General features: G+C 48.8%; 8 protein-coding genes across 8 annotated transcripts, besides 8 other annotated features; 6 read left to right on the forward strand and 2 right to left on the reverse strand.

Moving 5' to 3' along the window:
* Positions 1-124: 124 nt before the first annotated feature.
* ACLA_015180 (glycosyltransferase family 15 protein) lies at positions 125-1,886 on the forward strand (the record flags this gene model as incomplete). The annotated part of the gene is made up of 5 exons (XM_001274505.1): positions 125-396; positions 473-880; positions 932-1,018; positions 1,077-1,485; positions 1,545-1,886. 5 exons carry the CDS (start codon positions 125-127, stop codon positions 1,884-1,886), a joined length of 1,518 nt encoding a protein of 505 aa, XP_001274506.1.
* Positions 1,887-3,846: 1,960 nt separating this feature from the next.
* ACLA_015190 (uncharacterized protein) lies at positions 3,847-6,279 on the forward strand (the record flags this gene model as incomplete). The annotated part of the gene is made up of 1 exon (XM_001274506.1): positions 3,847-6,279. One exon carries the CDS (start codon positions 3,847-3,849, stop codon positions 6,277-6,279), a length of 2,433 nt encoding a protein of 810 aa, XP_001274507.1.
* Positions 6,280-6,843: 564 nt separating this feature from the next.
* Positions 6,844-7,897, forward strand: ACLA_015200 (Ran GTPase-binding protein YRB1; the record flags this gene model as incomplete). Its single annotated transcript, XM_001274507.1, has 4 exons — positions 6,844-7,128; positions 7,332-7,590; positions 7,644-7,772; positions 7,833-7,897. 4 exons carry the CDS (start codon positions 6,844-6,846, stop codon positions 7,895-7,897), a joined length of 738 nt encoding a protein of 245 aa, XP_001274508.1.
* A 1,070-nt stretch (positions 7,898-8,967) lies between these two features.
* ACLA_015210 (putative transcription initiation factor subunit (TAF30)) lies at positions 8,968-10,544 on the forward strand (the record flags this gene model as incomplete). The annotated part of the gene is made up of 7 exons (XM_001274508.1): positions 8,968-8,976; positions 9,149-9,189; positions 9,472-9,623; positions 9,767-9,912; positions 10,007-10,147; positions 10,272-10,392; positions 10,456-10,544. The coding sequence occupies 7 exons, from the start codon at positions 8,968-8,970 to the stop codon at positions 10,542-10,544; spliced, it is 699 nt and encodes a 232-aa protein (XP_001274509.1).
* Positions 9,717-9,742: a microsatellite.
* Positions 10,177-10,203: a microsatellite.
* A 754-nt stretch (positions 10,545-11,298) lies between the features above and the next one.
* Positions 11,299-12,239, reverse strand: ACLA_015220 (phosducin family protein; the record flags this gene model as incomplete). The annotated part of the gene is made up of 2 exons (XM_001274509.1): positions 11,299-11,574; positions 11,640-12,239. 2 exons carry the CDS (start codon positions 12,237-12,239, stop codon positions 11,299-11,301), a joined length of 876 nt encoding a protein of 291 aa, XP_001274510.1.
* Positions 12,106-12,131: a microsatellite.
* Positions 12,240-12,243: 4 nt separating the features above from the next.
* Positions 12,244-12,284: a microsatellite.
* Positions 12,285-12,702: 418 nt separating this feature from the next.
* Positions 12,703-12,722: a microsatellite.
* Positions 12,723-13,834: 1,112 nt separating this feature from the next.
* Positions 13,835-14,181, forward strand: ACLA_015230 (uncharacterized protein; the record flags this gene model as incomplete). Its single annotated transcript, XM_001274510.1, has 2 exons — positions 13,835-13,944; positions 13,998-14,181. The coding sequence occupies 2 exons, from the start codon at positions 13,835-13,837 to the stop codon at positions 14,179-14,181; spliced, it is 294 nt and encodes a 97-aa protein (XP_001274511.1).
* An 842-nt stretch (positions 14,182-15,023) lies between these two features.
* ACLA_015240 (WD40 repeat domain-containing protein) lies at positions 15,024-16,640 on the reverse strand (the record flags this gene model as incomplete). Its single annotated transcript, XM_001274511.1, has 4 exons — positions 15,024-15,395; positions 15,461-15,550; positions 15,620-16,332; positions 16,523-16,640. The coding sequence occupies 4 exons, from the start codon at positions 16,638-16,640 to the stop codon at positions 15,024-15,026; spliced, it is 1,293 nt and encodes a 430-aa protein (XP_001274512.1).
* Positions 16,641-16,927: 287 nt separating this feature from the next.
* Positions 16,928-16,970: a microsatellite.
* A 197-nt stretch (positions 16,971-17,167) lies between these two features.
* Positions 17,168-17,214: a microsatellite.
* Positions 17,168-17,234: a microsatellite.
* Positions 17,235-22,433: 5,199 nt separating this feature from the next.
* Positions 22,434-24,227, forward strand: samB (MYND-type zinc finger protein MUB1; the record flags this gene model as incomplete). The annotated part of the gene is made up of 1 exon (XM_001274512.1): positions 22,434-24,227. One exon carries the CDS (start codon positions 22,434-22,436, stop codon positions 24,225-24,227), a length of 1,794 nt encoding a protein of 597 aa, XP_001274513.1.
* Positions 24,228-24,458: the final 231 nt, after the last annotated feature.

Below are 24,458 nucleotides of genomic sequence, written 5' to 3' on the forward strand. Positions count from 1 at the left end.
ACTCTTCTTGAGATTCACCGTTTCCCCGGCCCTGCCGCAAGCCACTGGATTCGACGCTGGATTTGATTGACGGTCCTTAGCGTCGCCTCGTTGGGAGTCGACGCTGTGTGGGAAGTCTGCACTCATGGGCTTCATTCAGCGGGTTGTGAAGCGGTTGCCCTCCGCGCCGAGCCTACCCCTTGACGATAGTTCGCGCGAAAAGGTTCGGAATTTCTCCAGATTCGCTTTCTTCAAGCGCAGGATACGGTTGAAGGGCAACTCGTCCATTTCTATCCCCCTGGGATTTGTTCTATTATTTCCATGCCTTGTAATTGTCCTCATTTTGCTCCTATTTGTTCGACATCCTGCCTCTCCTGGGGGTATCCTAATCCCCGCAGGCGCACCACCATCAATAAGGTTCGTTTTGCCCCCTTTGCCATCAAGCTGATTCTGCTCCCATTTCGTGATAGCTAACGTGGACTTCGTGCTGCAGAAAAATCAGCGAGAAGTATGACAAAGTGTTCTACACTGGCTGCTTGCCAGTCGAAGAGGTGAAACCCGATTACAAACGGGCAAATGCTGCTTTCGTCGTCCTCGCCAGAAATAAGGAATTGGATGGTGTTATCCAATCCATCAAATCCATCGAGCGCCACTTCAATCGCTGGTACCACTATCCTTATGTATTTCTGAATGATGGTGACTTCGATGATGAGTTCAAGGCCACCGTCAAGAATTACACCAGCGCGCCTGTGGAATTTGGCAAGATCGATGAGACGATGTGGGGTTTCCCTGATTGGGTTGACCACGAGGTCGCCAAAGAAGGTATCAGAAAGCAGGGTGATGCCGCGATCATGTACGGCGGAATGGAAAGTTATCACCACATGTGCAGATTCTATTCCGGGTGAGTGCCGCTGCAAATATTGGGCCGAATGGTTACTAACACTGTGCACAGCTTCTTCTACAGACATCCCCTTCTGTTGAAGTACGAATGGTACTGGCGTTTAGAGCCCGAGATCAAGTACTTCTGCGACATCACATAGTATGCATTAACATCTTCTCTCCAACGCTGTGGACACATGCTTACTGAGAGATAACAGTGATCCTTTCATTATGATGGCTGAAGCGAACAAGACCTACGGCTTTACCATTGCTGTCAAAGAACTTCGCGAGACTGTTCCCAACATCTTCCGCTATGCATCTGCCTATATGCGCAAGAATAATCTCAAATCGAAGGGCCTTTGGGAAATGTTCCTGGAGAAGCCTGAAGAAGAAGAACCCAAGCCAGAAGAAGAGAAGCAAGACAAGCTTCCCGAGGAGATTCTGCTTACTGAGCCTGGTGATAACGCGCTCTCTGAGGTTGATCCAGAGGCCATGGAGGGCGAGAAGTATAACATGTGCCACTTCTGGAGTAATTTCGAAATTGCGCGCCTTGATTGGCTCCGCAGCAAGGAATATGAGGATTTCTTCGAGATGATGGACAAGAGCGGGGGTTTCTGGATGGAAAGAGTACGTTTTGCAAGTTGCTCTTCAATCACTGAAGGACTGGACTGACACATTTCCTGCAGTGGGGTGACGCGCCTATCCACTCACTAGCGGCCGGTGCTCTCCTCGCTCCCAGTGATATTCACTATTTCCGTGACTTTGGCTATCGACATACCACGATTCAACATTGTCCTGCGAATGCACCTGCGCGCCAATTGCCTCGTATCCCGTATTTGGAAAAGACCACGCTGGACGAGAGGGCTCGAGTCGAGGAAGATGAATACTGGGCGGCTATTGACCCTGTCAAGGAGAATGGCGTTGGTTGCAGATGCAGATGTGACACGGACATCGTGGATGTTGAAGGCAAACAAGGCAGCTGCCTTGCCGAGTGGGTTGAAGTTGCTGGAGGCTGGGCATCTCCGTAGAGTTGGTTCGCCTTTCCACCCAACGATGTACGCTGTATAATCTCCGTCCGCTCCTCTTTATGCCTATTTGTTCGACTATGGGCGCTACTCGGGTCGCCTTGGAGTTGATTGCTTATCGCAAATCGTGTTGGCCGTCGGGAGTCTTCTGGACGGCGTTTAACGGTTCTGACGACTTTTCCATGGATAATGGTGTGCCCATTCCCATATGACATATTCATCTAGCGGCTTTGTACGTCTGATTTGGATTGCCACATTCTCTAATTCTTGTCTAAATCTTGATCCCTTTTTTCCCCAAAAGAAAACATCCTCCGGCTTTCCACCCCATTGTCTTCTACACTGGGGTTCCCACTATATCGGGCCGGGCCAGCCTGGCAGGTCCCTAATAGTGGACATGTGCCGTTTAGTGCTTCTCTGGCCTCTTGCGGTCGTTGCGCTGGTCTGAAGCTGCAACCCATCTGCTTTGGAATTCTTCTTGGAAGGGTCCTTCTAGCCAAAATTGTGGCAAAATTTCCGTCAAGCCGCGATCGTCCGGGGCTCATTTTCTAGCTGTTTCATGATCCAACAGAGATCTCAAGATCACACAACGGCGGAACGCACATCCAGATGTCTGTAATCCAACCATCAACTTTCTCACGTCCACATTGCCTCTTGTTCTGAATGCTCGTCCTTTTCTTTTTTTCTTCATTAGACTGTTCTCTTTCTTTCCCCGCCTTCTCTGATCATGATGTGTACATACTGTATGATATTTGGCCTTGAGTGGAGACGGGTCTTATCATACGCGTCCCCGAATCTACGCAAATAATTACTAGGCATGGTTGTTAATAGGATATCACCTAATTGATGTATGTGAATGTGTTTTTTTGCCAACATTTGGTTGGTGCATCCATATATGACTCTCTGGTATGATTCGCCATGCAAGCTGGGATTCACTTGAAACATAGGGGAGCAACTGGGATAAACTCCATGATTTCGACTCACTACCAGCATATTGTGTATAGAACGGTTGATAATGGTCCAGCCGGACTCCATGGTCTGTATAGTGTATATTCTTTGACTCTCAGTCTAGACTTGATCTGTACTAGCTAAAGTGCTTTTATCGTTATCAGTTACTTCAAAGCTCAAACTGCAATAATCATCGTGGTAGTCAATGATCAATGATGATGCTGCGGCACAGCACATGATGAGGTAACTCGTACCCTAACCATACGATTGACAGAGCGAAAGGGGAACTACTTTCTATCTTGTCAACTGACCTGAACATTCTTGTAAGGGTGATCCTTGCCAAACACTCGCGCGCATCGTTCCCTTGTCATGTGCCCCGCCCGTGGCTATAGATAAACGGCTATTATCTATCTACATTGATAGCATCAGTTTCACTCATCAGCTTCTCCCCCTCTATCCTCGCCCTCCCCCTCTTTTGGGAATCCTGCTCGGATTCTTTGATATCTCTGCTATTTGATGAAGAATCAAGACTCCTATTGGGTCTCTCTCACCTTCGAAACTGACTTTTGTTGCCTTAGACCACCTGACTATCATTCCGCTCGGGCCGGGAAACAGCTCCCCCGCTGCTATAGTAATCATCGGGCATCTGCCTATTAGGCAGGGTTGAATGTCGAAGGAAGTTCACTCACAAACCTGTCCTTTGTCTTCTCAGATAGGACGGAGCAGAGCCGAAGTTAACGTATCTCCCCATTCCACTTTGTCCACTCTGCTCAGTCTTCGTTTCATTCTATTCGACCAGAGCTACTACGCTTTGGACCTCTACGCTCCCACACAAACACTCAACTCTCTCCGCATCTCCACTCGATGACTCCCGCGCTCTAATAATATGGCTGACTATCCAGAGCCTTCTTCCAGACGTCGCGCTTCTGTATCAAGCACGCCGCGTCTCCAATATCCAACCTTCCCTCCCTTGAGTGGCTCCGTTGAAGAGTGGTTATCTCGATCGAGGCCAACAAGTATGACGTCAACACCGCCCACAGAACACACAAGCAGATCTTTGAGTGAAAGCTGGGCAACTTTGAGTGCATCAGACGCCCATTCTGAGGATGGTTCTCGCTCGGAACAGACTGATGCGGCATCTCTGATTGATCAGGCTGGCCCAGACGACGTTGCAAGTCTCGATGAGCGGTATAGCTGCAGTGAGATGGATGGAAATGGCGAAGATGACACAGATGAAGAGGACTATGATGACCGGAGGATCGACGAATTTGAAACCCAGGAGCTTCCTGCTTCATACCCCGTGACAGGTGATGCCATCGAGGATAGTAATATCACAGCAAAGACTGCCTTCTACCAACCAAGCGAATCGATCGAATTTGATGAGCCCGAGCACTGGCCCGAAGTTGAACGAGTGGAGTTGAAACAGACAATTCAAGTAATCGACGGGCCAGAGGCTGCGGATCTCAAAGAGCGTCTCGACTGCGAGGCCCAGGATACTTTGCTCACAGTCACTGTCCAACAGACGATGACGAGAAGGAGCCTTGATACTGACAAGCCGTTCCGTGTGCTCTATGTTGGGAACCCCGAATTTCGCAACATCATACTCGATAAGATCGGGGATGTCCTAGTTGCAAGTTCCTACAGCGGTTTTGAGAGTAGCTCCACAGAGTCTTCTAGGTACCATGTTGTTCCCACCGCATTTGGTGCAGGGGCTGTTCCCAACTTTGCGGAACTTCTCCCTATCCATGTGCAGCTCGTTGTTGACGAGTGTGTCCGGGTCTCCTCTGACTCTTCCTTTGACGATCCGGGAGCTATCAACGTGGAATTCAAGAACCGGCCTACCTGCACCTCATCTTGGAACGGGTCAGAGTATACAATCTCGTCCCCGTATGATTGGACAATTCCAGACGTAGCCATACTTTTCAGGTCCAGCATAGACACATCTGATGCTGTCGAGACTCAAAATTGGGCTCGTCTGTTCATGGAGAGACACGGTATCCCAACTTTGGTGATCTCAGAGAAGCCACTGTGGAGAATGATGAGCGAGCCTATACCGGTCAACTACCATAGCCTGCACATGTGTCTAGAATCTCGCCATCCTGTGACTGGGAAGAGCACTCTTCTGAGGCGATATCCTATTGACCTCGAAACATTCGAGAGCATCACACCCGGACAGCTCAACAGAAATTTGGCGTCCTTGGCGGACATATACCCTTCGAGGGCGCTCAAGATCAGAGACCAAAGATCAGATCGCTCCGAGAAGGCACTGTTTATGAGTATCAGGAAGTATATCAAGGAGATGCTGGGGTTCTGCCAAAACGGCAACACTAACTGGACAACGGTCCTCCGCCTGGTTGTTCTGACGCTCGTCTCGGCCATAGTTATTACCTTGGGCTATTCAGCTCTACAGGTTGCTGCTGTGTCTTTTTTACATTTATCCTCTTCTCCTCTTATCTCAGACTCCGTATCTCCACCTGTGACCGCGAGGCAAGCGTCCAGCATTCCTTCCATAGACAATGGGAGGTATACATCTCTTTCAGTGCCTTCGTTAGCCACCCAGGAGGTTCGGCTTCTTGCACCACAATCATCCAGTCGTTCACCTTTGGAAAAGCTGATTGGCAGTGTCGCATCTGTCCCTGAACGAGAGATGCAACAGGGCAAGTTTGAGATACATGTAGTCGGCGATTGTCACCTCGTTCTAAAGCCTCCGCGTACGTTCATCAATGCGAAAAAGCAACCAAGGTTTGATGTCCATATCAGCCGAAACAATATCCCTCTCGGCTACGAGCTCTCTAAATTATTCGACGGAGTTTATACTATCAAACTTGATCGAGGAGATGCTTACGGGGTCGTCGATATCGCACTTACAGCGGCTTCGAAACCACCCCTCAAGCAGACCATGTCAGTAGACTTGGGGACACCCTGGCTCAAGATTGCCAGCTGGAAACGAGCGGCGCAGGCCATCTCTTCTCAGGTCGCTAGAGACCTCAATATCGCGCAAACCGGCTTGTCGGAGGCGTACAGCCGGCTATGTACTGATATGCAACTGCTGATGGGGGATGTTGTGAGAAAGGCTCACTTCATGCGGCGCGAGGCTGAAATTCTTGGGCCAGACTCAGCATATATCTCTCTTGAGACAAGAGATGCGGTCTTGTCACGATCGAAACAGATCTCCGAGGCTGTGAAACGCAGCGCAGTGCAGCCGTTTCTGACAGCTTCGTCTGCGATACAAGGGCACACGGGCCGCTTCAACAGAGAAGCAAGAGGATTCATGAGCAATACATGGAACAGGGTCAGCACATGTGTACATGGCCTTGATCTTGGGGCGCTGAAAAGCCATGTACGAAATGCTAGGAAATGCGAAGCCCTGGGCAGAGCGCAGAACCGAGCGAAAGGCTTGATGAGGCGCAAGTCCTGCGAGCACCTGGAGTGTCACTCGCAGGCCTCATAGATATTGGAGTCTGATAGTTAACGGCTATTTCCTTCTGATCATTCTGTTATTCTTACTTGTGATGCAACGTGCTTCATAAATCATAGTTGGGAATTGGGATGGGGTTCAAGGGTATTTATTGCTGCTTAGGGGGAATCTCTGGAGGAACGAATATGATTACGAGACTTTTGATGAAGTTCTTTTCCTTTCGGTATCCCCAGATGTGTAGTGAAGCAATCGTAGTCCCAATAAGATAAACGTATCGCTATCTATATGGATTGACTGGAATAGGACAAAAAGGGCCTTTGAAGCCTTTTGAAGCCTTGGGTGGTGGCACTAGTGGAGCAGTGGTAGCCTTAGGCTACACTGGGGGGCAACATAATTATTTTGTCAACGAACTCCCCACCTTTTGCAGGCCCTGAGTCCAAAACAACATTTTCCCGCTTCCTCTTCCTGATCCTCCACCACAGAACCCTTTTCCCCTTGTTCATATCCTATATCAAGGTAATTTTACATCCGCTTCTACCAGAAATTTCATCGTGACTGACTCACGACCGTCCTGCAGAACCCATACCTCTCGCCAACATGTCTGACGTCGCTGAACCCAAGGCCGACCCCGCCACCAGCGCTACTGAGGCTCAGAAGCCTGAAGAGACCACCCCCGCCGCCAACACCGCAGAGTCAAAGCCCGAGAGCGAGAAGTCTACGACGGAGGCTGCCGTCGACACTGTCAAGGACGCTGCTACCAAGACAACCGACAGCGTTTTCTCCATGTTCGGTGGTGGGCCCAAGAAGGAGAAGCAGGAGGAGGCGGAGGATGCTCAGAACGAGCCCTCTGGTTCTTCTAAGGCCCAGAAGGGCGAAGATGAGGTTAGTCGACTTTTTTATTCCCCTCCTATGTTAGGTATGCGTCGGTATTCTCACCGAACATATATCCCTGATAGGGGCGATGGTTTTTTCTGATATCGCTTCTTTTTTTTTTTTTTCTCTTTACACCGCGGGATAGAGTCTAGGATCGGGCTATAGTGTTGCTTTTTCAGGGTTCATTACTGACGAATATTCTGATGTTTTAGGACGAGGCGCCCGAGTCCCCCGATGTTCACTTTGAGCCTGTCATCCGCTTGACGGAGAAGGTTGAGACCAAGACCAACGAGGAGCTTGAGGAGCAGGCCTTTAAGATGCGCGCCAAGCTGTTCCGATTCGACCCCGAGAGCAAGGAGTGGAAGGAGCGTGGTACCGGCGACGTTAGACTGCTGAAGCACAAGGAGAACCAGAAGACCCGTCTCGTGATGCGCAGAGATAAGACCCTCAAGGTCTGCGCGAACCACTACGGTACGTTTGTCATCGATCGGACGAAAATCGAATGGAACTGACCCGCTTTACAGTTGTTCCTGACATGAAGCTCAAGCCCAATGTCGGCAGTGACCGCAGCTGGGTCTGGAGTGTTGCCGCGGACGTCAGTGAGGGTGAGCCTGAGGCTCAGACTCTGGCCATTCGTTTCGCCAACAGCGAAAGTAAGTTGATGAAGTGAAAATGGCTGGAAATGAATTTACTTACTAACTTTCATTTTCTAGATGCCAACCTCTTCAAGGAAGCTTTCGAGAAGGCTCAGCAGGAGAATGAGAAGCTCATCCAGTAGAGAAACAATTGCTGGTCTATATCTGATATCACGGTGCCCATCGCCATCGTTTTTCAATGAGCCTTTGACTTTCACGTCTTCTTCTGAATATCACTATCACTCCAATCGATTCTCCCCCATCCCCTCCCCCCCACCGCACAGCCTCTTGTCAAGTCCTCACCTATTCCCCACCCTTTTTCCCTTTGAGCAAGAGCACAAATCTGTTCGCTGGTGACAATGAGATCATAAGTCAACCGCGTCTCAGATCCTCCACGTCTATGGCGTTTGGCAGGTCATGTTGATCGCCTTAGACGTTCGGACGAATCTGGTGGTAGATAGACATACTATCCCCTCGAATATATGCATGAATACACATCCCCACGTCAATGTACGAAATGTTCTTAGATGCTAGACCTTTTGTCATTTATTCGTTTGTAATGTTCTCCGCAACGTTCTTGTCTGTAGACTGGCCGTTCAAGATGCCTCAGTATCCCGAATCAATGCCGTCGCGAATATTCCAAAGAGTATGCAAGCACTGTTGGCATCATTACGAATCGACAAAGTCGTCTTGAAGTCCAAAAACCAAGCATATGCTCACTCGGAGATTGACAGATGAGACGATTGTCAATGCTCAGAAGTGCTGAGCCTCGACTCATCGGTCTCTGCCTGAGGCGTTCACCTTCGCTCACTTGGCAGCCTCAACGGAAGAGTCGCAGAACCATTCCGCGCACCTCTCACTCTATATTCATCTCAAACCAGAAATTGATTGACGTCTGAAAGGGATCAAAGCTTAATTCAGACTCACCACTAAAGGTAGGGATCTCTGCCAACTTCCATCGCAGGCCCCAATTTCTGATTTCTCCGCAGGCTTGGCGCTAAACATCCAACCTCGCTTCACCTTTGATTCGCGCGACCCTTGAGCCCGATAAAGTCCCTTTGTCTACTGATTCAAAATACTCGCCGTTGGAGAATCCCGGTTTCTCACCCATTCCTAGAGACCCAGTGTCCCTCGTTTCTTCCTTTCCTTTCCTTTCCCCTGTCCCGTTCCACAAAATTCTCGGTTTCTCGCTTCGCAAGAGCTGGCCGGCAAGATGCCTGATGTGAGTCCTTCCCCCCACCCCTTGTGCTTTTTGTCTGATTGAGCCGATTTATTGGGGGCTAGCCTTTTTCCCTGTATTTATTTTATTCATTCGCGTTATTTCTCTCCCGCGTGCTTGACGCACGAACCGGTTCAGGGCTCGATCGCATGCTGACTGCTGTCGCGCATCACAGGTTAAGAGAACAGTCAGGCTGGTGACAGAGCAGCACGTCGTGTACGTTCCCTAGCTTTTCCCCATCCCTTATTCGAAACCTCCAGTCCTCATTCCTGCCGGGCCTACCGCTGCGTCGCCCTTCTACGGTGTTTCTATACTTGTTTTTCTCTTCGCCTTTCAGGCCGGGAGAGCGCGCGCGCGTTAGTCACAGACATCTGCCGCATGGATGGGTGGTGGAGGGTTACATCATACCATGAAAAAGAACCTTCGAAGATGATGCTATATTAAGGGCTCATCAGGCCAACGAGCTCCGGCTGACATTACTCGCGATCGATCCTGCAGAAACAAAGACTCCGGCGTGGAGGGGTTCCCCCTCCGATCGTGGTCCATTGAGATCTACCTCGTCAACGAGCATGGGGAGCAGGTGCCGGCGACTGTCTTCGACAAGGTGACATACACGCTGCATCCGAGTTTCGGGGATCGTGCTATCCAGAGTACGTCCTCCTACGCTTCCTTTTTTTGGGGGGGGCTGCTGCGATTTCTTCTCCGGGAGACGCTAGACGCCATGTTTCCTACGCGGGGTGAAGGAGAAGAGAAGAGTAGAGAAGAAAAGGCTAATACGCACACGGTACCGCAGCATTCAAGAACCCTCCATTCCGAATCTCAGAGGAAGGATGGGGTGAATTCGACCTGCAGATCGGCATGACCGCCGCCGACAAGGAGCACTTCGTGACACACGACCTGAACTTTGCGCAGCCGCGCTACGAGTCCAAGCACGTTATCGTGAGTTTGGCCTTTCTTCTTACCTTTGTTTTACTCAGTACAGGCCCGTCCAGTCCAGGTTTTCTGACATATTTATTCTTGCCCGAATTCCCAGACATTCAAAAACCCCAAGCCCGCGCTCCTGGCCCTCCTCCGCGAGTCGGGTCCGGTACCCGGGGACGAGAACGGGGTGAAGTCGAAACGCGCCGCCGCCGGCGAGGAGAGCTCGAAGAAGAAGAAGCGGGCGGAGAAGAACGTGCGTTTTGCAATCTTTCCCCCAATTCCTTTTTTGTTCTTTTTTTTTTTTTTTTTCTCGACCTGCTTGAACGCAGGAACGCAGCGCGCGGCTCGTCTAACATCTGTATTTTTTTACGGAATAGGTCGACATGGACAAGCTGGCCGATGGCCTCCAAAGACTCGGGGAAGACGACCTCTTGCAGGTCGTGCAGATGGTGCATGATCACAAGGCGCCGGACTCGTATACCAAGAATGATGTCGAGCGTATGATATCCCATGGCATCCCTACCTATTGTTAAAGGGGATTGACTAACAAGGTTCCTGCAGAGGGCGAATTCCACGTCGATTTGTATACCCTCCCCGACAATCTGATCAAGATGCTGTGGGACTTCACACAAGAGAAGGGCGCCCTGTAATTCGATTCTGTTTTTCGGCGTCCTTTTTTTTTTTTTTTCCTTTCCCATCCCTTTTTTCTCATTTGCTTTCCTACACCTTTTTCACCCATCGCATCTCCTTTTTTGAAAATCTTCGAATCATGTTTTACTTGTCCATCTACTCTCCCCTCCGTTCTTGTATTCCGGTTTGACGAGGTTCATATATTTCGAGCTGTGGACTGGAAAGACCAAACAAGCAGGGATGAGGGAAGCGGATGATCCTTATAATGATCCTAGTGGCTAATGAAACAACAAAGAAATACGATCCAGCAATAAAATGGGCGTGTCCCAAACAGAAACCAGCCGAGATGATAAAACCTGCCTGTTACACTTGAACACCGTTCTCCATATAAAGAAGAAAGAAAAAAAGAGGGACAATAGAAAGGAAAAGCGTATTGGATATCTCATGTTCCATGCAGACGAGTTTGAGACAAATGAGCAGGATTTCAGATGGAAGAAGAGAAATTGATAAGACAGATTCAGCATTGCCGGATATGAAATGCGTCGCCAAAAAAAAAACAGAGCAAACCATAGGCGTGATGGATATCCGAAAGCGTGGGGGGGAAATGTATCAAAGAGTAGAGAAGATAAAAACAAATGAAAAGCAACCTAATGCGCCCGCTGTGCTCAGTCTATAAGAGATGTGGTTTCATCGGAAATGAAACAGGAATGAAAGGGTGTCGAGGTGTTGGTGTGGTTTTCTTCGAGCCTATAGAACTCGGTAGCTATGGTAGAGTCAGCGAAGAGAACCTAGGCAGGAAGGAGGAACGGGGTCAACATACGACTTGAGAAGATCTTCCAGACTATCAGCGCTAAGACTGCGGCCCTTGGGGATCTGTTTCATGATCTCGACGATAGTCGCGAATACGTCACCGCCTCTGTAGACGAGCAGCGCGGGGGCCTCAATGTGGTCCATTTCGGCGATTTCGTGATCCAGCTTGATGAAGTGGACGGTTGGCTGCCGGCGCGCAATGGTGTCGAGGCAGTCTTCCACGAGGGAACTCACTTTCGACTGGGGCAGGTCAGCTCCATGCTTGGTAACAAATAAAAAGAGACAAAGAGCGGTCTCCAACGTACCTCCGGATCAAACACACACACCACCACGACCGTGTCCGAGGCAACCTTCTCGATGGCATCCAAGTACCCCACCGCATCCACGGTCTCAACAGACCCATACATCTTCCCCCGGGGACTAACGCGGCGCAGGTTCCGACTCTGCAGTTCCTGCATGCGCGACTTCCGCCACTCGCGCATGAACTGCTCCTCGTCCTCCTCGCTCGCCGACCCATCCGTGGGTGACGAGTGCTGCAGCAGGGTCGCATCATCTGTCACCGACTTGGGGTGATGCCCGTAGTCGATCCCGGCCGCACCGAGCAGGGTCCGGCGGAAAGACCGTTTGCGCGCGCGCTCAAAGGCCTGCGCATCGGCAATGACACCCTTGGGCCCGGTGTTTGCGTCGTAGACGGTCCGGGGGACCTTGTATGTAGCTGTGCGGGTACCCATGGTGGGGTCGAAGTCTTCAGAATCGGAATGGTGAGCGTGATCGTGGTCGTTGTCGTCGTCGTCGTCTGAGGCCGAGTGGGAGTCACGGTCCGAAGTATGGCGGTCTTCAGGATGACTGGAAAATTTGTCCTGATTGCTGGCGACGAGACGGTTGAATTCGTCTTGAGCAGACATATTGAAAGAAAAAAAAGAAAAGAGAGAGAAAAAAAAAAAAAAAAAGGTTCAGAAAACGTGGCAGGGGGTCGAGGCCGACCTTTAAGGATTATCGACGATGCTGGATGATGATGCTCGTGTCTCCGAATTGGGGGGATGCAAGACTGCAAAACCGGGGGAAGCGCGGATTGGAATCCCTGCTGGTTCTTCTTTGTCTGGATTGCCTTGCTTGCCTTGATTCAACTAGTCTAGGGAGTTTTCCTTAGCCAAGTTCGTTTCGAATCACCGTCTCGAGTTTTGATTCGAGAGAAAAGAGGGAGATCGATAAAACACCGAGCGGTCAGAACAAGGACAAGGAGAATGACAACCAAGTGTCCAAACGGATAGCCCGAATATGCCAAGAAAGGCAAAGAAGGATGACGATGTTGGTTTCAGGGCGACAGTGTAATGTGTAATGTGTCTGTATGGGTTAAGGGTTCCGATCTTTTTTTTTTTTTTTTTTTTGCCCCCCCTGAACCAGCGATTTGATGGATTCCTGGATGCCTGAATGGGGATGGGATCTCCAGACCGCCGCTGCTGATCACTTGCCCCAAGCGGTAATGGATGGGAAGAGCAGTCAACCTATAAATATTCAAGGGAATTTAAAAAAAAAATTAAAAAAAAAAAAAAGGATTATTCAGGGACCTGATGCTGATGGGTTGAAAGAAGAAAGAGCAGTACGGAGTACACAATATATTATATACTACTACAGAGTACAGAGTTCCTCCTTCCCCAATCATGGGCTGATGTCTTCGGTAGTTATTAACCTTCCTGCTTGTTGCATCGCGCCTTCTTCTCTTACTGTGTACTCTTCGGCTATCCCAACTCTTACCCTTTCACCCCCGCGACTACCACCGAACTGGGCTTAGCGTGTTGGCGGAAGCAGTCAACACTCAAGTTCTCAACACTAGGTAGTTAGGTACTCGACCATCCTAGGCGGTTTCAAGTCTAGTGTCTGCCACTCTGCCTGCCTTGCATGGCTTCGCTCCGAATCACAGGACAGTATTTATAGCGATTAGCGACAACATCGAATGTTTCAGATATTGAAGATCGCCTCAGGCTCTCTCTCAACAGTCGGCCACTAGAAGAGGCGAAGAATATTCGATACATCTATCTGATGTCTCAACTTGTAGATATATATACAGTAGCTACTCTGTAGACTAGTCAGTATGCACTAGAGACCAGCTGTATCACATGAACTACTACTGAAGAGGATAAAAATAAAGGGAAAGGTACATCACAAAGTTCTCAAAAATAATACTCTCCCCCCCGTCTCATATTGGTCTCGATTGTTTGATACAACTTTGCAAATTGGCAATCATCCCAGGCCACGTGGGATCAGATTGTTTGCTGTTTGCCAGTTTCAGATGCCACGACTAATCGTGCTGCTGTCTGATCCCCAACTCCCAACACCAACCGCAATTCTCTGGATTGGAGCGAATAAACGCACTTCCTACATTGACAACAAACAGTGCACTCTATAGTTGGTGAGATCCACATGAGGTGACGCCCGATCAACACGAAGAAGTGTTTCGCCCAGCTGCTGCTACTTGGATGCCATACTTCATGACTCGAGCATGTGTCCTCACCGATTAACCGCCATCCTTAAACCAGCCAGCTATCCTCCACGGAAAGAAACTTTACCAATATCAGAGGATGGCGCGGCTCAGTGGGAGGCCCTGCGATCGTATGATTATACCCAATCCAGCCTATCCAGCTGCTGTTGTATTGCAATCCCAGCCTATTTTGCAGCAAGACTTCCGGGCTCGAGGGGATCCCTGACTCTGATAATTCATATGGGAAGATCGTCAGACTCACGCGAAACACAACTCACTTTCCATCCTCCCCCGTCAAAGAGGGATCAGCACCACGGCAAAACTGCGCAATTTGCCATGTCGGGGATCATTCGCCTCGCCGCATCTGACAGAGTCCAGCGAAACAATCATACCTCACTGAAGGCAGTAAACAACAAGAAACGTGATTGTTGGATGGACACCCAGCTGGGAAGAAACAACATCATCTGCAGGAGACCTGAAACGGCAAGGCAATAAATAGATTTTTGAGAGAGTCAGATTAATTAAAATTAAAAAGGCAAACGGGGATCAGAAAAAAAAAAAAAAACAATAGAAACAGCATTAGTCACAGGTCAAACAAAAGAAAAACGTCATGGCCCTATCCGAAAAAAAGAAAAGAAAAAACATTTCCTCCCGATCCATCAGCCACAAGATGAGTACATGCCAAATGTCAATCCGCAAGAGAGGCTGTTCACAAAAGAAAAACACGCAAAAAGAAACATCCAAAAATGAGTCTTCCAGAATAAGAGAAGAAATATGGGGAAGGGGTAATAAGAATAGAAAAAAAGGCAAAAAAAAAAGATGCCCCGTGGGACAAGAAGAAGAAAATGAGCATATAGAACAAAAGTGAGGTATGAGGCAAAAAAGGGGCAAAGGTATAGGATCGGGTAGTAAGAGGAATCCCCAGACAGTCACCCAAGGGTCCCATGGATCAAGGTCATCATCAAAAAAAAAAAGAAAAGAAAAAGGTAAAAAAGCAAAGACAGCATCTGAGCGCGCACACCACGTGAGCCTTATGTTAGTCGTCCCCCAGATATGCTTGATTTCAATATCATTAAGTTGTTTCCATAGTCAGCATCGCAGGGGTGTCGAGTCTCCGCGTTGTATTCATCCACCCTGAGCTCCGACCCCAACGGCCTGCTCGTCCTCCTTCTCGTGCACTTCTTTTTTTGTGGTTCCAGATGGTAGAAGATTAAATGGCGGACATTGCTCTTCGGGGAAATGCGAAATATCGTACAACGGCGGGCATCCAACCTATTGTTGCAGGGAAAGAATGGAACAGGAAGTCGAATAAAGGAATCGCAAAAGATTGAGACAGGGTATCTTTGCTTGGTAGATATAGACCGTTTACCAGGCCCAAACCTTGAGCTATATGGCAGACAGATATATCAGTGACTGCTGGGAACAGAAGGAGGGTATCCTTGATTTTTGCAAGGTAACTTACGAGAGAATCCCAGGATCCAGTACACAAACTGATGCCATCGTTGCTGACTCCCAGGCAGCTAACACGGTTCTCGTGGCCGCTCAAGGAGCCAACCTTATCACCACGAAGGACGTCCCAGACCTATGAAGAACAAAACGTTAACCAGCCGCTTCGTTTGCAAAAACCCGGACGCTCCATGGACAAACCTTGCACTCAAAATCATCATAGCCGGCAAACAATAGTCGACCGGAGACGGAGAACGCGACAGACGTGATACCGCACAGAATTTGATCGCTCTGTTAAATTGGTGGTAAGTCAATGAAACCTTGTACATGTCAAAGGTTACGGTAGCAAAGCAGGCTCACCTGGTAGATGTTCAACTCCCGGTCCGCGCGGATGTCGAAGAGACGGCAGGAGGTGTCATCGGAACCGGTTCCGAAAGCATTTCCGTCGGGGAAGAACTGGATCGCGTTGATGTCGGACTCATGTCCAGCGAAGGTCTGAACGGCCTTTCCGGTACGGATATCCCAGAGTTTGGCGAAGGCATCGCAAGCACCGGAAACGAAGATGTTCTGGTTGGTAGGATTGATGCTGATCGACATGACGTCTCCCAGATGATCCGCGAATTCAGTCACCTTGGATCCCGACTCGATATCCCACAGCATGCAAGTCATATCACCGGACGAGGTGATGATACGACGATCGTTGATGAAACGGCAGCATGAGAGGTAGCCCGAGTGCCCCGAGAGTTCGCGCGCGACGCGGGTCGGGCCCTCGCGGGACGAGAGATTGTAGATGGAACAGATGTTGTCAAGACCACCACAAGCAACGTAATTCCCGCTGGGAGCATAAGCGCAGGTCATCACCCACGACGATCTCAGAGGAATTGCATGGACCTTGTTCGTAGTGTAGGCGTCCCAGATGATCAGCTTGCCGTCTTGCGAGGCAGAGACGAGATGACGACGGTCGGTCGACCAGTGCATGGCGTAGATCTTAGCAAGGTGGCCTTTGAGCGTTCGCCGAGGCTTCATACCGATACGAGGAAGGGTGTCGGTCTGGTTCTGCGCGACTTGACGAACTGTTGAGAAGCAGAAGGGGGCAGGTCAGTAACCGAGACATTTTTTAGAAAGACAAAAAAATATATATATATATATATAATAGGAGAATCCCGCGAAAGCAACAACAGTAAACAAGGAGTTACAACGCCAGGTAAAAAGATAGAGAGAGGGTGAAAAAGTCGCGGAATTATGATGTGAAAGGGTCCGTACGGGTTGTATCTGCCAGCTCGTCCTTTCTGCGTTTGATTTTGTCCTTGAGACCTTCAGCTTCGCGCCTGGCCGCGGTAATCTTGGCCTGCATCTGCTCGCCGCTCATATCGGCTGCCATTTCGACCGAAAGGGGAATCCCTGAAAAGGGAGGTTGTCAATTGGAAGATTAGGAGGGCGAGAGGGTGAGTGTGGTTGAAATGGGGATTTGACGGAAAACGGTGTGTGTCGTGCTATTCCCAGGGGGAACGGGGATTGACCGGAAGAAGAGAGGATATTTGGGGGGTGGGGAGAGAGAGAGGTGGAGGGCGGTGGTGGACGGCAAAGGCGGCGGTGGGAGGAAACAGAGCAGTAAAGAAAGCGAGGGAGAAGTAGGGTTAGTTTAAGGTGTGAGGTGAGACTTGGAATTGAGTTGAGTTGAGTTGAGGTGAGGTCGGGTGAGGTGAGGTGAACTCGGGAGGACGAGAAGGAGGGGGGTTGATTGGGTGGTGGAGCGAGTTACGGCGGAAGCGACCGAGCGAGGAAGAAGAGGAGGAAGGAGAAGAAGAAGAACAATGACTAGGTAAAAATGAAAAGAAGAAGAAGAAGAGGAAGAGGAAGGTTCGACCCGGGGCAGTTATGGTTCGAGCTTGAGAAAACGAGCAGGGGTAATAATATAATAATAATAATAATGATAATAACAATAATAATAATAATGAAATAGTATTGATATTAAATTAGTTAGTTAGCATAGTGGTTGATTGGTACCTGCTCCGTCGTTGATGGGGCACGGATTTATTCAGAGTCCCAGCAGACGATCCGCGAGGGAGAAATAGAGGTGGACGAAGTCAAGAGGTTTACTTTCTCTGCCTGCTATTGATTTCATCTATCTAAGGTACAATTCTACATACTCTGTACATACATAGTCCGTACATGGACCAGAAGAAGTCCAGATGACAAGTGATGGTCCCAGTAGTGGCAGCAACCATACTCTAATAATCTAATAATCTTCCGATATAGTAAAGGGGAATAACAATTCATTATTAATCTGCGTACCGGGACTACCAACTGCGACTATTCCATAGTCCATACATCTCTCTACAAACCCGCAATTCAACCCCTTGTACTCCAGATAGCTGGCTGGTACCGTACAGACTACAGTCAGATTGAACCCACGATTTTCTCATCAGCCGTAGCAAGGGGACTGATCTATCTGACAGGCAGCTCATCAGCTGGGCTTGAAGCAAGCCTCATCGGAAAGGCTACACAACTTTGAGATAGCCAGTAGCGTATTATGTAAGTCTGGTCAGCCTCCCCAACTGAAGTAACAATGGGAAAGGATACAATCGTGCGTGGGCTTTGGGTCAGAAACTGTGGCCATTCTCACCATCGAGTTCGAATTTCGAAGTCTTAGCTGTGAGTTCCAGGCTTCCAGCCTATCTACCTTACTCAGTTGGTTCTAGCACCACTCAAACTGTACAGAGTAGTCGATACTTGATTAAGATGAGCCTGACAGGTACCGAGTAGATTATGACGGACAAAAAGTACGCCATGCATCGATAGTAGACCAGAATAAAGGAGTAGACATTCATGATTCATAACTTTACCTACCTATGTCCTGACTAATGATGACTTATCCACATCATGAATGCGATCATATGTAGGTAGCTTCAGAAAACACCTTTCGACACTTCCCATCAGTAACTAGTTGTTCAGATAGTGGTCAGGCAACCACCATCCGATCCTATCTGTATATCCCAAGTTCGATCAGGGGCTGAACGCCCGGTTCACCCCAATCAGAGTGATCATGAGCTTAAATGTATCGTGGATGCAGCCATGATCAAGGCAGAGGCGTTCTCTAGCCAGTAGAAGTGTCAACATGCAAACCACGGAGCTTTTTACCCATAATTGACGCAAGGAGTTACATATGAAGAGATATTGCAAGATAGGCCATTTCTGGTGCTGAACTCCCAGTACTTCGATTCTGCCCGGCTCCTGTCATAAAGTGATCGACTAATTGAGGGACCCAGAGATCCTGTGATCATCGCTTACCGACACTATCTAGTACTTACGAGGATACCAAAAAATTAAGCACGGGTCTTTTTGTCAATATAGATAGCCTTGAATATGGATAACAATGGATACAAGTTCATACTCATCGGGCATGGTGAGAATTGAACTTGGTAGATAGTCACTACTGAGTAATTAAATCCTGCGTTAGGGGTAGAATAAGGTCTTTTATAGTGGATACAGTGAATTCGTAAAATATGAGATGATCTTCGTGATATTAATGATGGAGACTCGTAGCAGTGGACATTTTATAGGAGTTCTCGTTGTTGTTAACTTCAGCGCCTTTGAGCATCATCATGTCATGGCCACCCGCTAGCTATGCGGTATCTTCCTTCTTCGGAGAATTATGTATCTTCAGGTCATCAACCCCTGAATTCCTGCAGATGACAGACTGTCTTGCAAGAATCTCGATCAGAAGCGGGTTACTTAGTGGACACCAGAAGCACTCCATAGTGGGCCCTTTTCGTCTTCTCCGACAGATTGAGCGAGCAATCTCTCCTTCGAAGATTTCGACACAGCCGTGTCTACGATCTACCTCTGCTTATTCAAACACGACTTGGACCATCCAACGTACACTCCACGTTGGTTGATGATTCCTTGCAAGTCATTCAAGTGCAGTGAACTCGGTGCTCTGGTTTGGATTGATCTTGACTGAGCGGGAAACCATTCCATTTGCATCTCAATTTTGATCCACTTGGCACTTGCAACTCCTAAGTGGCAGACAGCAGACGGGAACCCCACTCACTGCTGTGGTGATCACCAAGGCAGTAACTAAGGCACCAATTGACAACATTCCTGACTACTCCATTGGAGTCCACTACTGAGTAAATTTAAGGACATATCTACTCTCTACTCTCTGCTAACTAGTGGCTGTTGCGCTTGAAGGTAGCTGGTATCTAGTAACTAGTAGATAACCCTTGGCAATATGGTATGCTACTAGTCGACGTACAACGGTACAAGACTATAGTCTACCCTTCAAGGCTATTGTTCATTGCTAAATTGTTGGCGCATATATCATAACAATCGCTCCCACGCCGTGGTCTGAGCTTGTGGCGTGCATTAAGGTCTCTAAATGGGTCCAGGTCTCCAGGATCCCATGATTGACCTGACGTGCTCGGCTTTTCTGCACCTCCATTCGTACTACAGTACTACCTACGGAGTAGTATCTATCGCATTATTGACAGGCAGCTGCATGACTGATGGAGTAATGCTATATTACTCTGTTTGAGCATCCTTGAATACCTCGACAGACCAGATCTGGCCCACACTAAGCGAGTATTGTCTACTCTCAGATCTCTAAGTGGTCTTCAAGTCAGTCATACTGCAGGGTTTGTGAGATGCCTGTGTCGATATGAGCCGCTCACTCAATGGTTCAGGGCTCAGCTGAGATTTATGTTGGCTCACCCGCCGTCCAAAAAGTAGCAGCTAGGGTCCGAGAAGCCCGAAGACTAGCACTGTGTCACTATCTTGGGTTCTCCCTGTGAGAACAAGTTAACAGAGCATTCCACCTTTTGTTCGCAAATCAGCGCTTCTCGGTGGTCAACAGCAACGCAGTCATTATTATATAAATAGCCTTTTCCAATGAGCTTACACGGTTCCAGGGGAGTCATAAGGGTTTAAAAGCTTCCATTCTCTTTGGTTTGGGGGCATAGTCATTATAATCCAATCTAGCGACATATACAATGAACGAACACCAGGTAGATACGGGTTTCAAAAAAAAAAAAGCCACTCCGGACTGAGAACAAATGACAGCACTGCTTCAAAAAAACAGTGGAGTATAAATAGACTTCTCAGCATACTCCGTATAATCCACACCATCTTGTTCTTAAAGAACCCTCGGAGATCTGGACTCGGACGCTTATTGTTGATGGGCGGCTAATGGGATCCCTGTCAGCTGAAGTAGTTCGCGCCCGAACATGGGCATACTTCTAAATATAACCCTGCCAGACATGGCTCTTGTCTGTGCGGCTAAATTATGACGAGCATGAAACGATCAAACACCTTTCCATCAGGAATACCTGAATCGTGTGTATTTCCAAGGAGGTTAGAGATCTACTCAGATACATATGTAGACAGTTTATAGCGTCAACCTGAGCAGCCCTCAGGCCATACATGAAGTACTTACCAATGTTTGCTTGGGTTCATCGTGACCAGATTCTACATCAAGATTCACGGGTCATCGCTTCCTCAGTCACAATTATCTTTATGTTGAGCGCAAGTATTCCATTCTTTCTTACCTCTTCCCAAGATGACAGGGCTGCTGTGGTTTGAGGTAATCTGACTGACGATAGGTACGAGGACACAGTAAAAAGCTGCATAGTGTGCGATGAAGCTGTTTCTCAATATCATGCGAGTACCTCAGTGGCCAGACCTACAGGCATTTCACCCGTTCTGGTACAGGGTATGATCTGACTCCGACGAAGCGATCATGTGGAACATCATCATGGTAACTGAACTAAACCCCTCATAATTACAAAACCTGAGGATCATAGCTCGTGATTTGAAAGAGGATAGAGTATCAGCAACGATGATGCCGCTTGAATATACTCCGAGATGAATCACGATGGCTGAGATGAGATGGGATATTGGATATATGGAGTAATTTCCCTCATGATCTTCCAGTTGACGAGGGTATAGATGGCATCGAACGATGGGTCAAGGATCAAGGACCTCCTTGAGACATGACTGATTCCCGGAAATGGAAGGGTTCATGGTTGACTGTCAGTGTCATCCTAGTTGAGTGATTTTTTCCCTATAGGTAGTTAGTTAGGTAATGGTGGTAATGGTGGTGGTGGCTCAAGCAAAGAGAGTGAGAGAGAGGGAGAGAGGCAAAAGGGTGGCGTGAAAGTTACCATCGTCATAACAATAATAACAATGGCATTCATCAACTCTGTAGAAGTGACAGATCAAACTCACTTTTGCGCAAAAAAAGGAGAAAAACAGTGATTTGAAATCGCCAGAGAGATGGAACTAGCCAGTCAATAATTACCTGATATCCTCCTAATAATCAATGCAATGGAAAAAATTCTAGAACATACCTAGATTAGTATCGATATTATTCTATAGTACTCCGTAGATTAGTAGTAGACCTGCTGGAAATCTCTCGGTGTCCAACTCCGCTTTGCTTTTGCCGACTCGGCTTTCATTCATTAATCTTCAGTCAGTCAATTTCGCTTTCTCCTCTTTCGCCTTTTTTGCCCCCCCTCTCCCTCTCTCTCTTACTAACTACTATTATTATTACTACTACTCTCTCTCCATATCTATCAAAAACCCTCCATCAATCTTCCTTGGGTTTTTTTCGTCGTTAATTCTTTTTCGGGTTATACATATTGGCTCGTTTTGGTCTTTTTTTTTTTTTTTTTCATTACCTGTAATTCATTTGGTCTTTCTTTTTTAAAAACACACCCTCCCCCTTGGAACTTTTGTGTTTGCAGTTCAGTCCCTTGTGAATCATCTCATCTCATCTCGTGGCTGCCAGCGGCCACCCATCAGGCTCTGACGGACGGTCTTGTCTTGGCTCGGTCAAAACTCCCCTTCACAGTCGCTCTCCCCATCTCTTTCCAGCAGCATCTTCTTCCATCTCAAACTCAATCAACTGATCTCTGGGGCATCTTTGATTTTTTGCATCCTTACATTGTACTGTATGATATCGTCATCAGCACTCTAGGACCACCCCTTCTGTTTCTCGGTCACCGAGGTTCCCTTCTCCGGTCATCTCACCTTTGTCCCAAAACTGCATCTTCCGGTTTAGGGGCTTAAATCAAACCGGCGACCCTCCCATCGACCCAACGAAGAAGTCTCATCATTTGGGCCCATCTACCAACGACTATCTAACAACCAATATCTTGGGCTCTCTCGCTTCATCATGCGGGAGGTGAATTTCAGCATTCCCAATGTCAACAAGGCCTCCGTCAATATCACGACCACCCTCTATGACCGGCGTGCTCTCGACTGTACATCGACTCTACCCCTTATCAACTCCCTCAACCATCTCGCCTACCTGACAACCTCCTCTGCCCGCATTCGTGATATCCTCACCGTCGATGGTGGCATCGAAAGACTCGTGTGCATCCTCAAAGAGGGCCGGAGTGGGGATCTCATGGAGATGTGGAAATGGAGTCTCGCCTTCCAGTGTGTTGTCAATATCGGAGTGAGGGGCTCGGAGAGTGTGCGGACAAGGGTCGTGGAGGCAGATATGGTGCCCGTGATCGCGACCATCTTGGATAATTACATCAAGGTGGTCGACAAGGCACGAGCGCGAGCCGACTCTGAGTCTCATAAGCAATCCTCCAGACATCATCCCAAATCCGTGCCAGCACCGAGTGACTCTTCAGGACGTCCAGCTTTCCTGGAGCAGTCATCGGCCTCAGAAAATCGCACCTCTCGTCGCCAGGCTCCTCCCCCCAGCATCGAGATCCCCCCTCAACCTCTTTTCATAGATGTCACCTCTCCACCTCGTGTGCCCATGACCTCTCCTCCCGAAAGAAGCACATTTGGACAGGACGTCCACAACCATAGAACAAATGATACCCGCTACGCGCATCCTAGTCACCGTCACAGAACGATGCAGCCGTTGGCTACTGCGCTACCTCCTATGGACACCGCCGATGGCTTTGGTCTGCGCCCTGTGCGTGACAACGAACGGTTGCCAAGCATGCTCCCTGCTTTACACACCGGGTTGACTTCCCAGCCTGATTCTCCCACTACTCCCAACGCCCCTGTACAGCCTCGCAGCATTGCACAGGCTACACATGCAAGACATCGTCCCTCTCTCAGACAGCAGCTGTCGGCCTCTGGCGAATCTGACGATGGCAATGGTGAAAGTTCCACGATGGAAGACGAATCTACCCCTGCGGAGACCGCTGAGCCCATTGTTGGACTACAAAACAGGATGGACATCGATGATGTTGGCAACAGAGAGGCGATTATCGGTGGTGTCTCCGAATCCCACGATCTCACAGTAACAGATCCATCCGAAGGGCAGGAAGCTGAAACCTTCAACATTACCCACCGTTCCACCGTGGACGGCAGTATGATCAATACTGACAATGCGCAAAATAACGCGGCCCTCGGCTTGTCCCCAGCCCAGGCGGCCGATACCGCTACCTCTCCTGCTCTTGTTCCCAGCCCTTACTCTCTATACTTCCGCGACCGATCCACTGCCGCGGCTCAAGGTGTCCTGACAACGATGCCTCGCGACGAGGACGTTCTGATGTCGCTGCAGCTGCTCGCCTATGTCTCCAAGTACTGCAACCTGCGGTCCTACTTCCAAAACTCCCATTTTGTGCCCAAGCTCAAGATCGACCGTGAACTTCAAATGTTGGAAGAAGGAACGTCACCTATCGAACCTGCGGAGGAAGAAGATGAGTATCTGCTCCCCGACGACGTCAATATCTTCCCTCTGGTCGAGAAGTTCACCGTTCGGCATCACTCCAAGGATATGCAATACTGGGCCTGCGTGGTCATGAGAAACCTTTGCCGCAAGGATGAGGCGAGAGGTGGTATCCGGCAGTGTGCGTACTACAAGTGCGGGAAATGGGAGGAGACTGCGCGTCAGTTCGCCAAGTGCCGCCGCTGTCGTCGCACCAAGTACTGTAGCAAGGATTGCCAGAAGGCAGCATGGGTCTACCATCGCCATTGGTGCCACAGCACGCCATAAAAGGAACGGACGGAATCATTACTATTCAAGAGTACATCCAGGCTTGCATAGCGTCACATCTGTCGTTTTTCTCACATATTTCCTCGAGGTTCTATTCACCCGTGCATGGCATTCCAGAACTTGGCGGCGTTGCTTTCCATCTTCAAGATACCTTTTGTATGTCGTCTATGCTCCATTTGCAACAGTTCTTTTCTCCTTACCATCTTGACCCACGCATTTTTTTTATTTTGG

The sequence above is a fragment of the Aspergillus clavatus genome, genomic scaffold (assembly GCF_000002715.2).
Source record: "Aspergillus clavatus NRRL 1 1099423829795 genomic scaffold, whole genome shotgun sequence".
Classification (NCBI taxonomy): Eukaryota; Fungi; Ascomycota; class Eurotiomycetes; order Eurotiales; family Aspergillaceae; genus Aspergillus; species Aspergillus clavatus.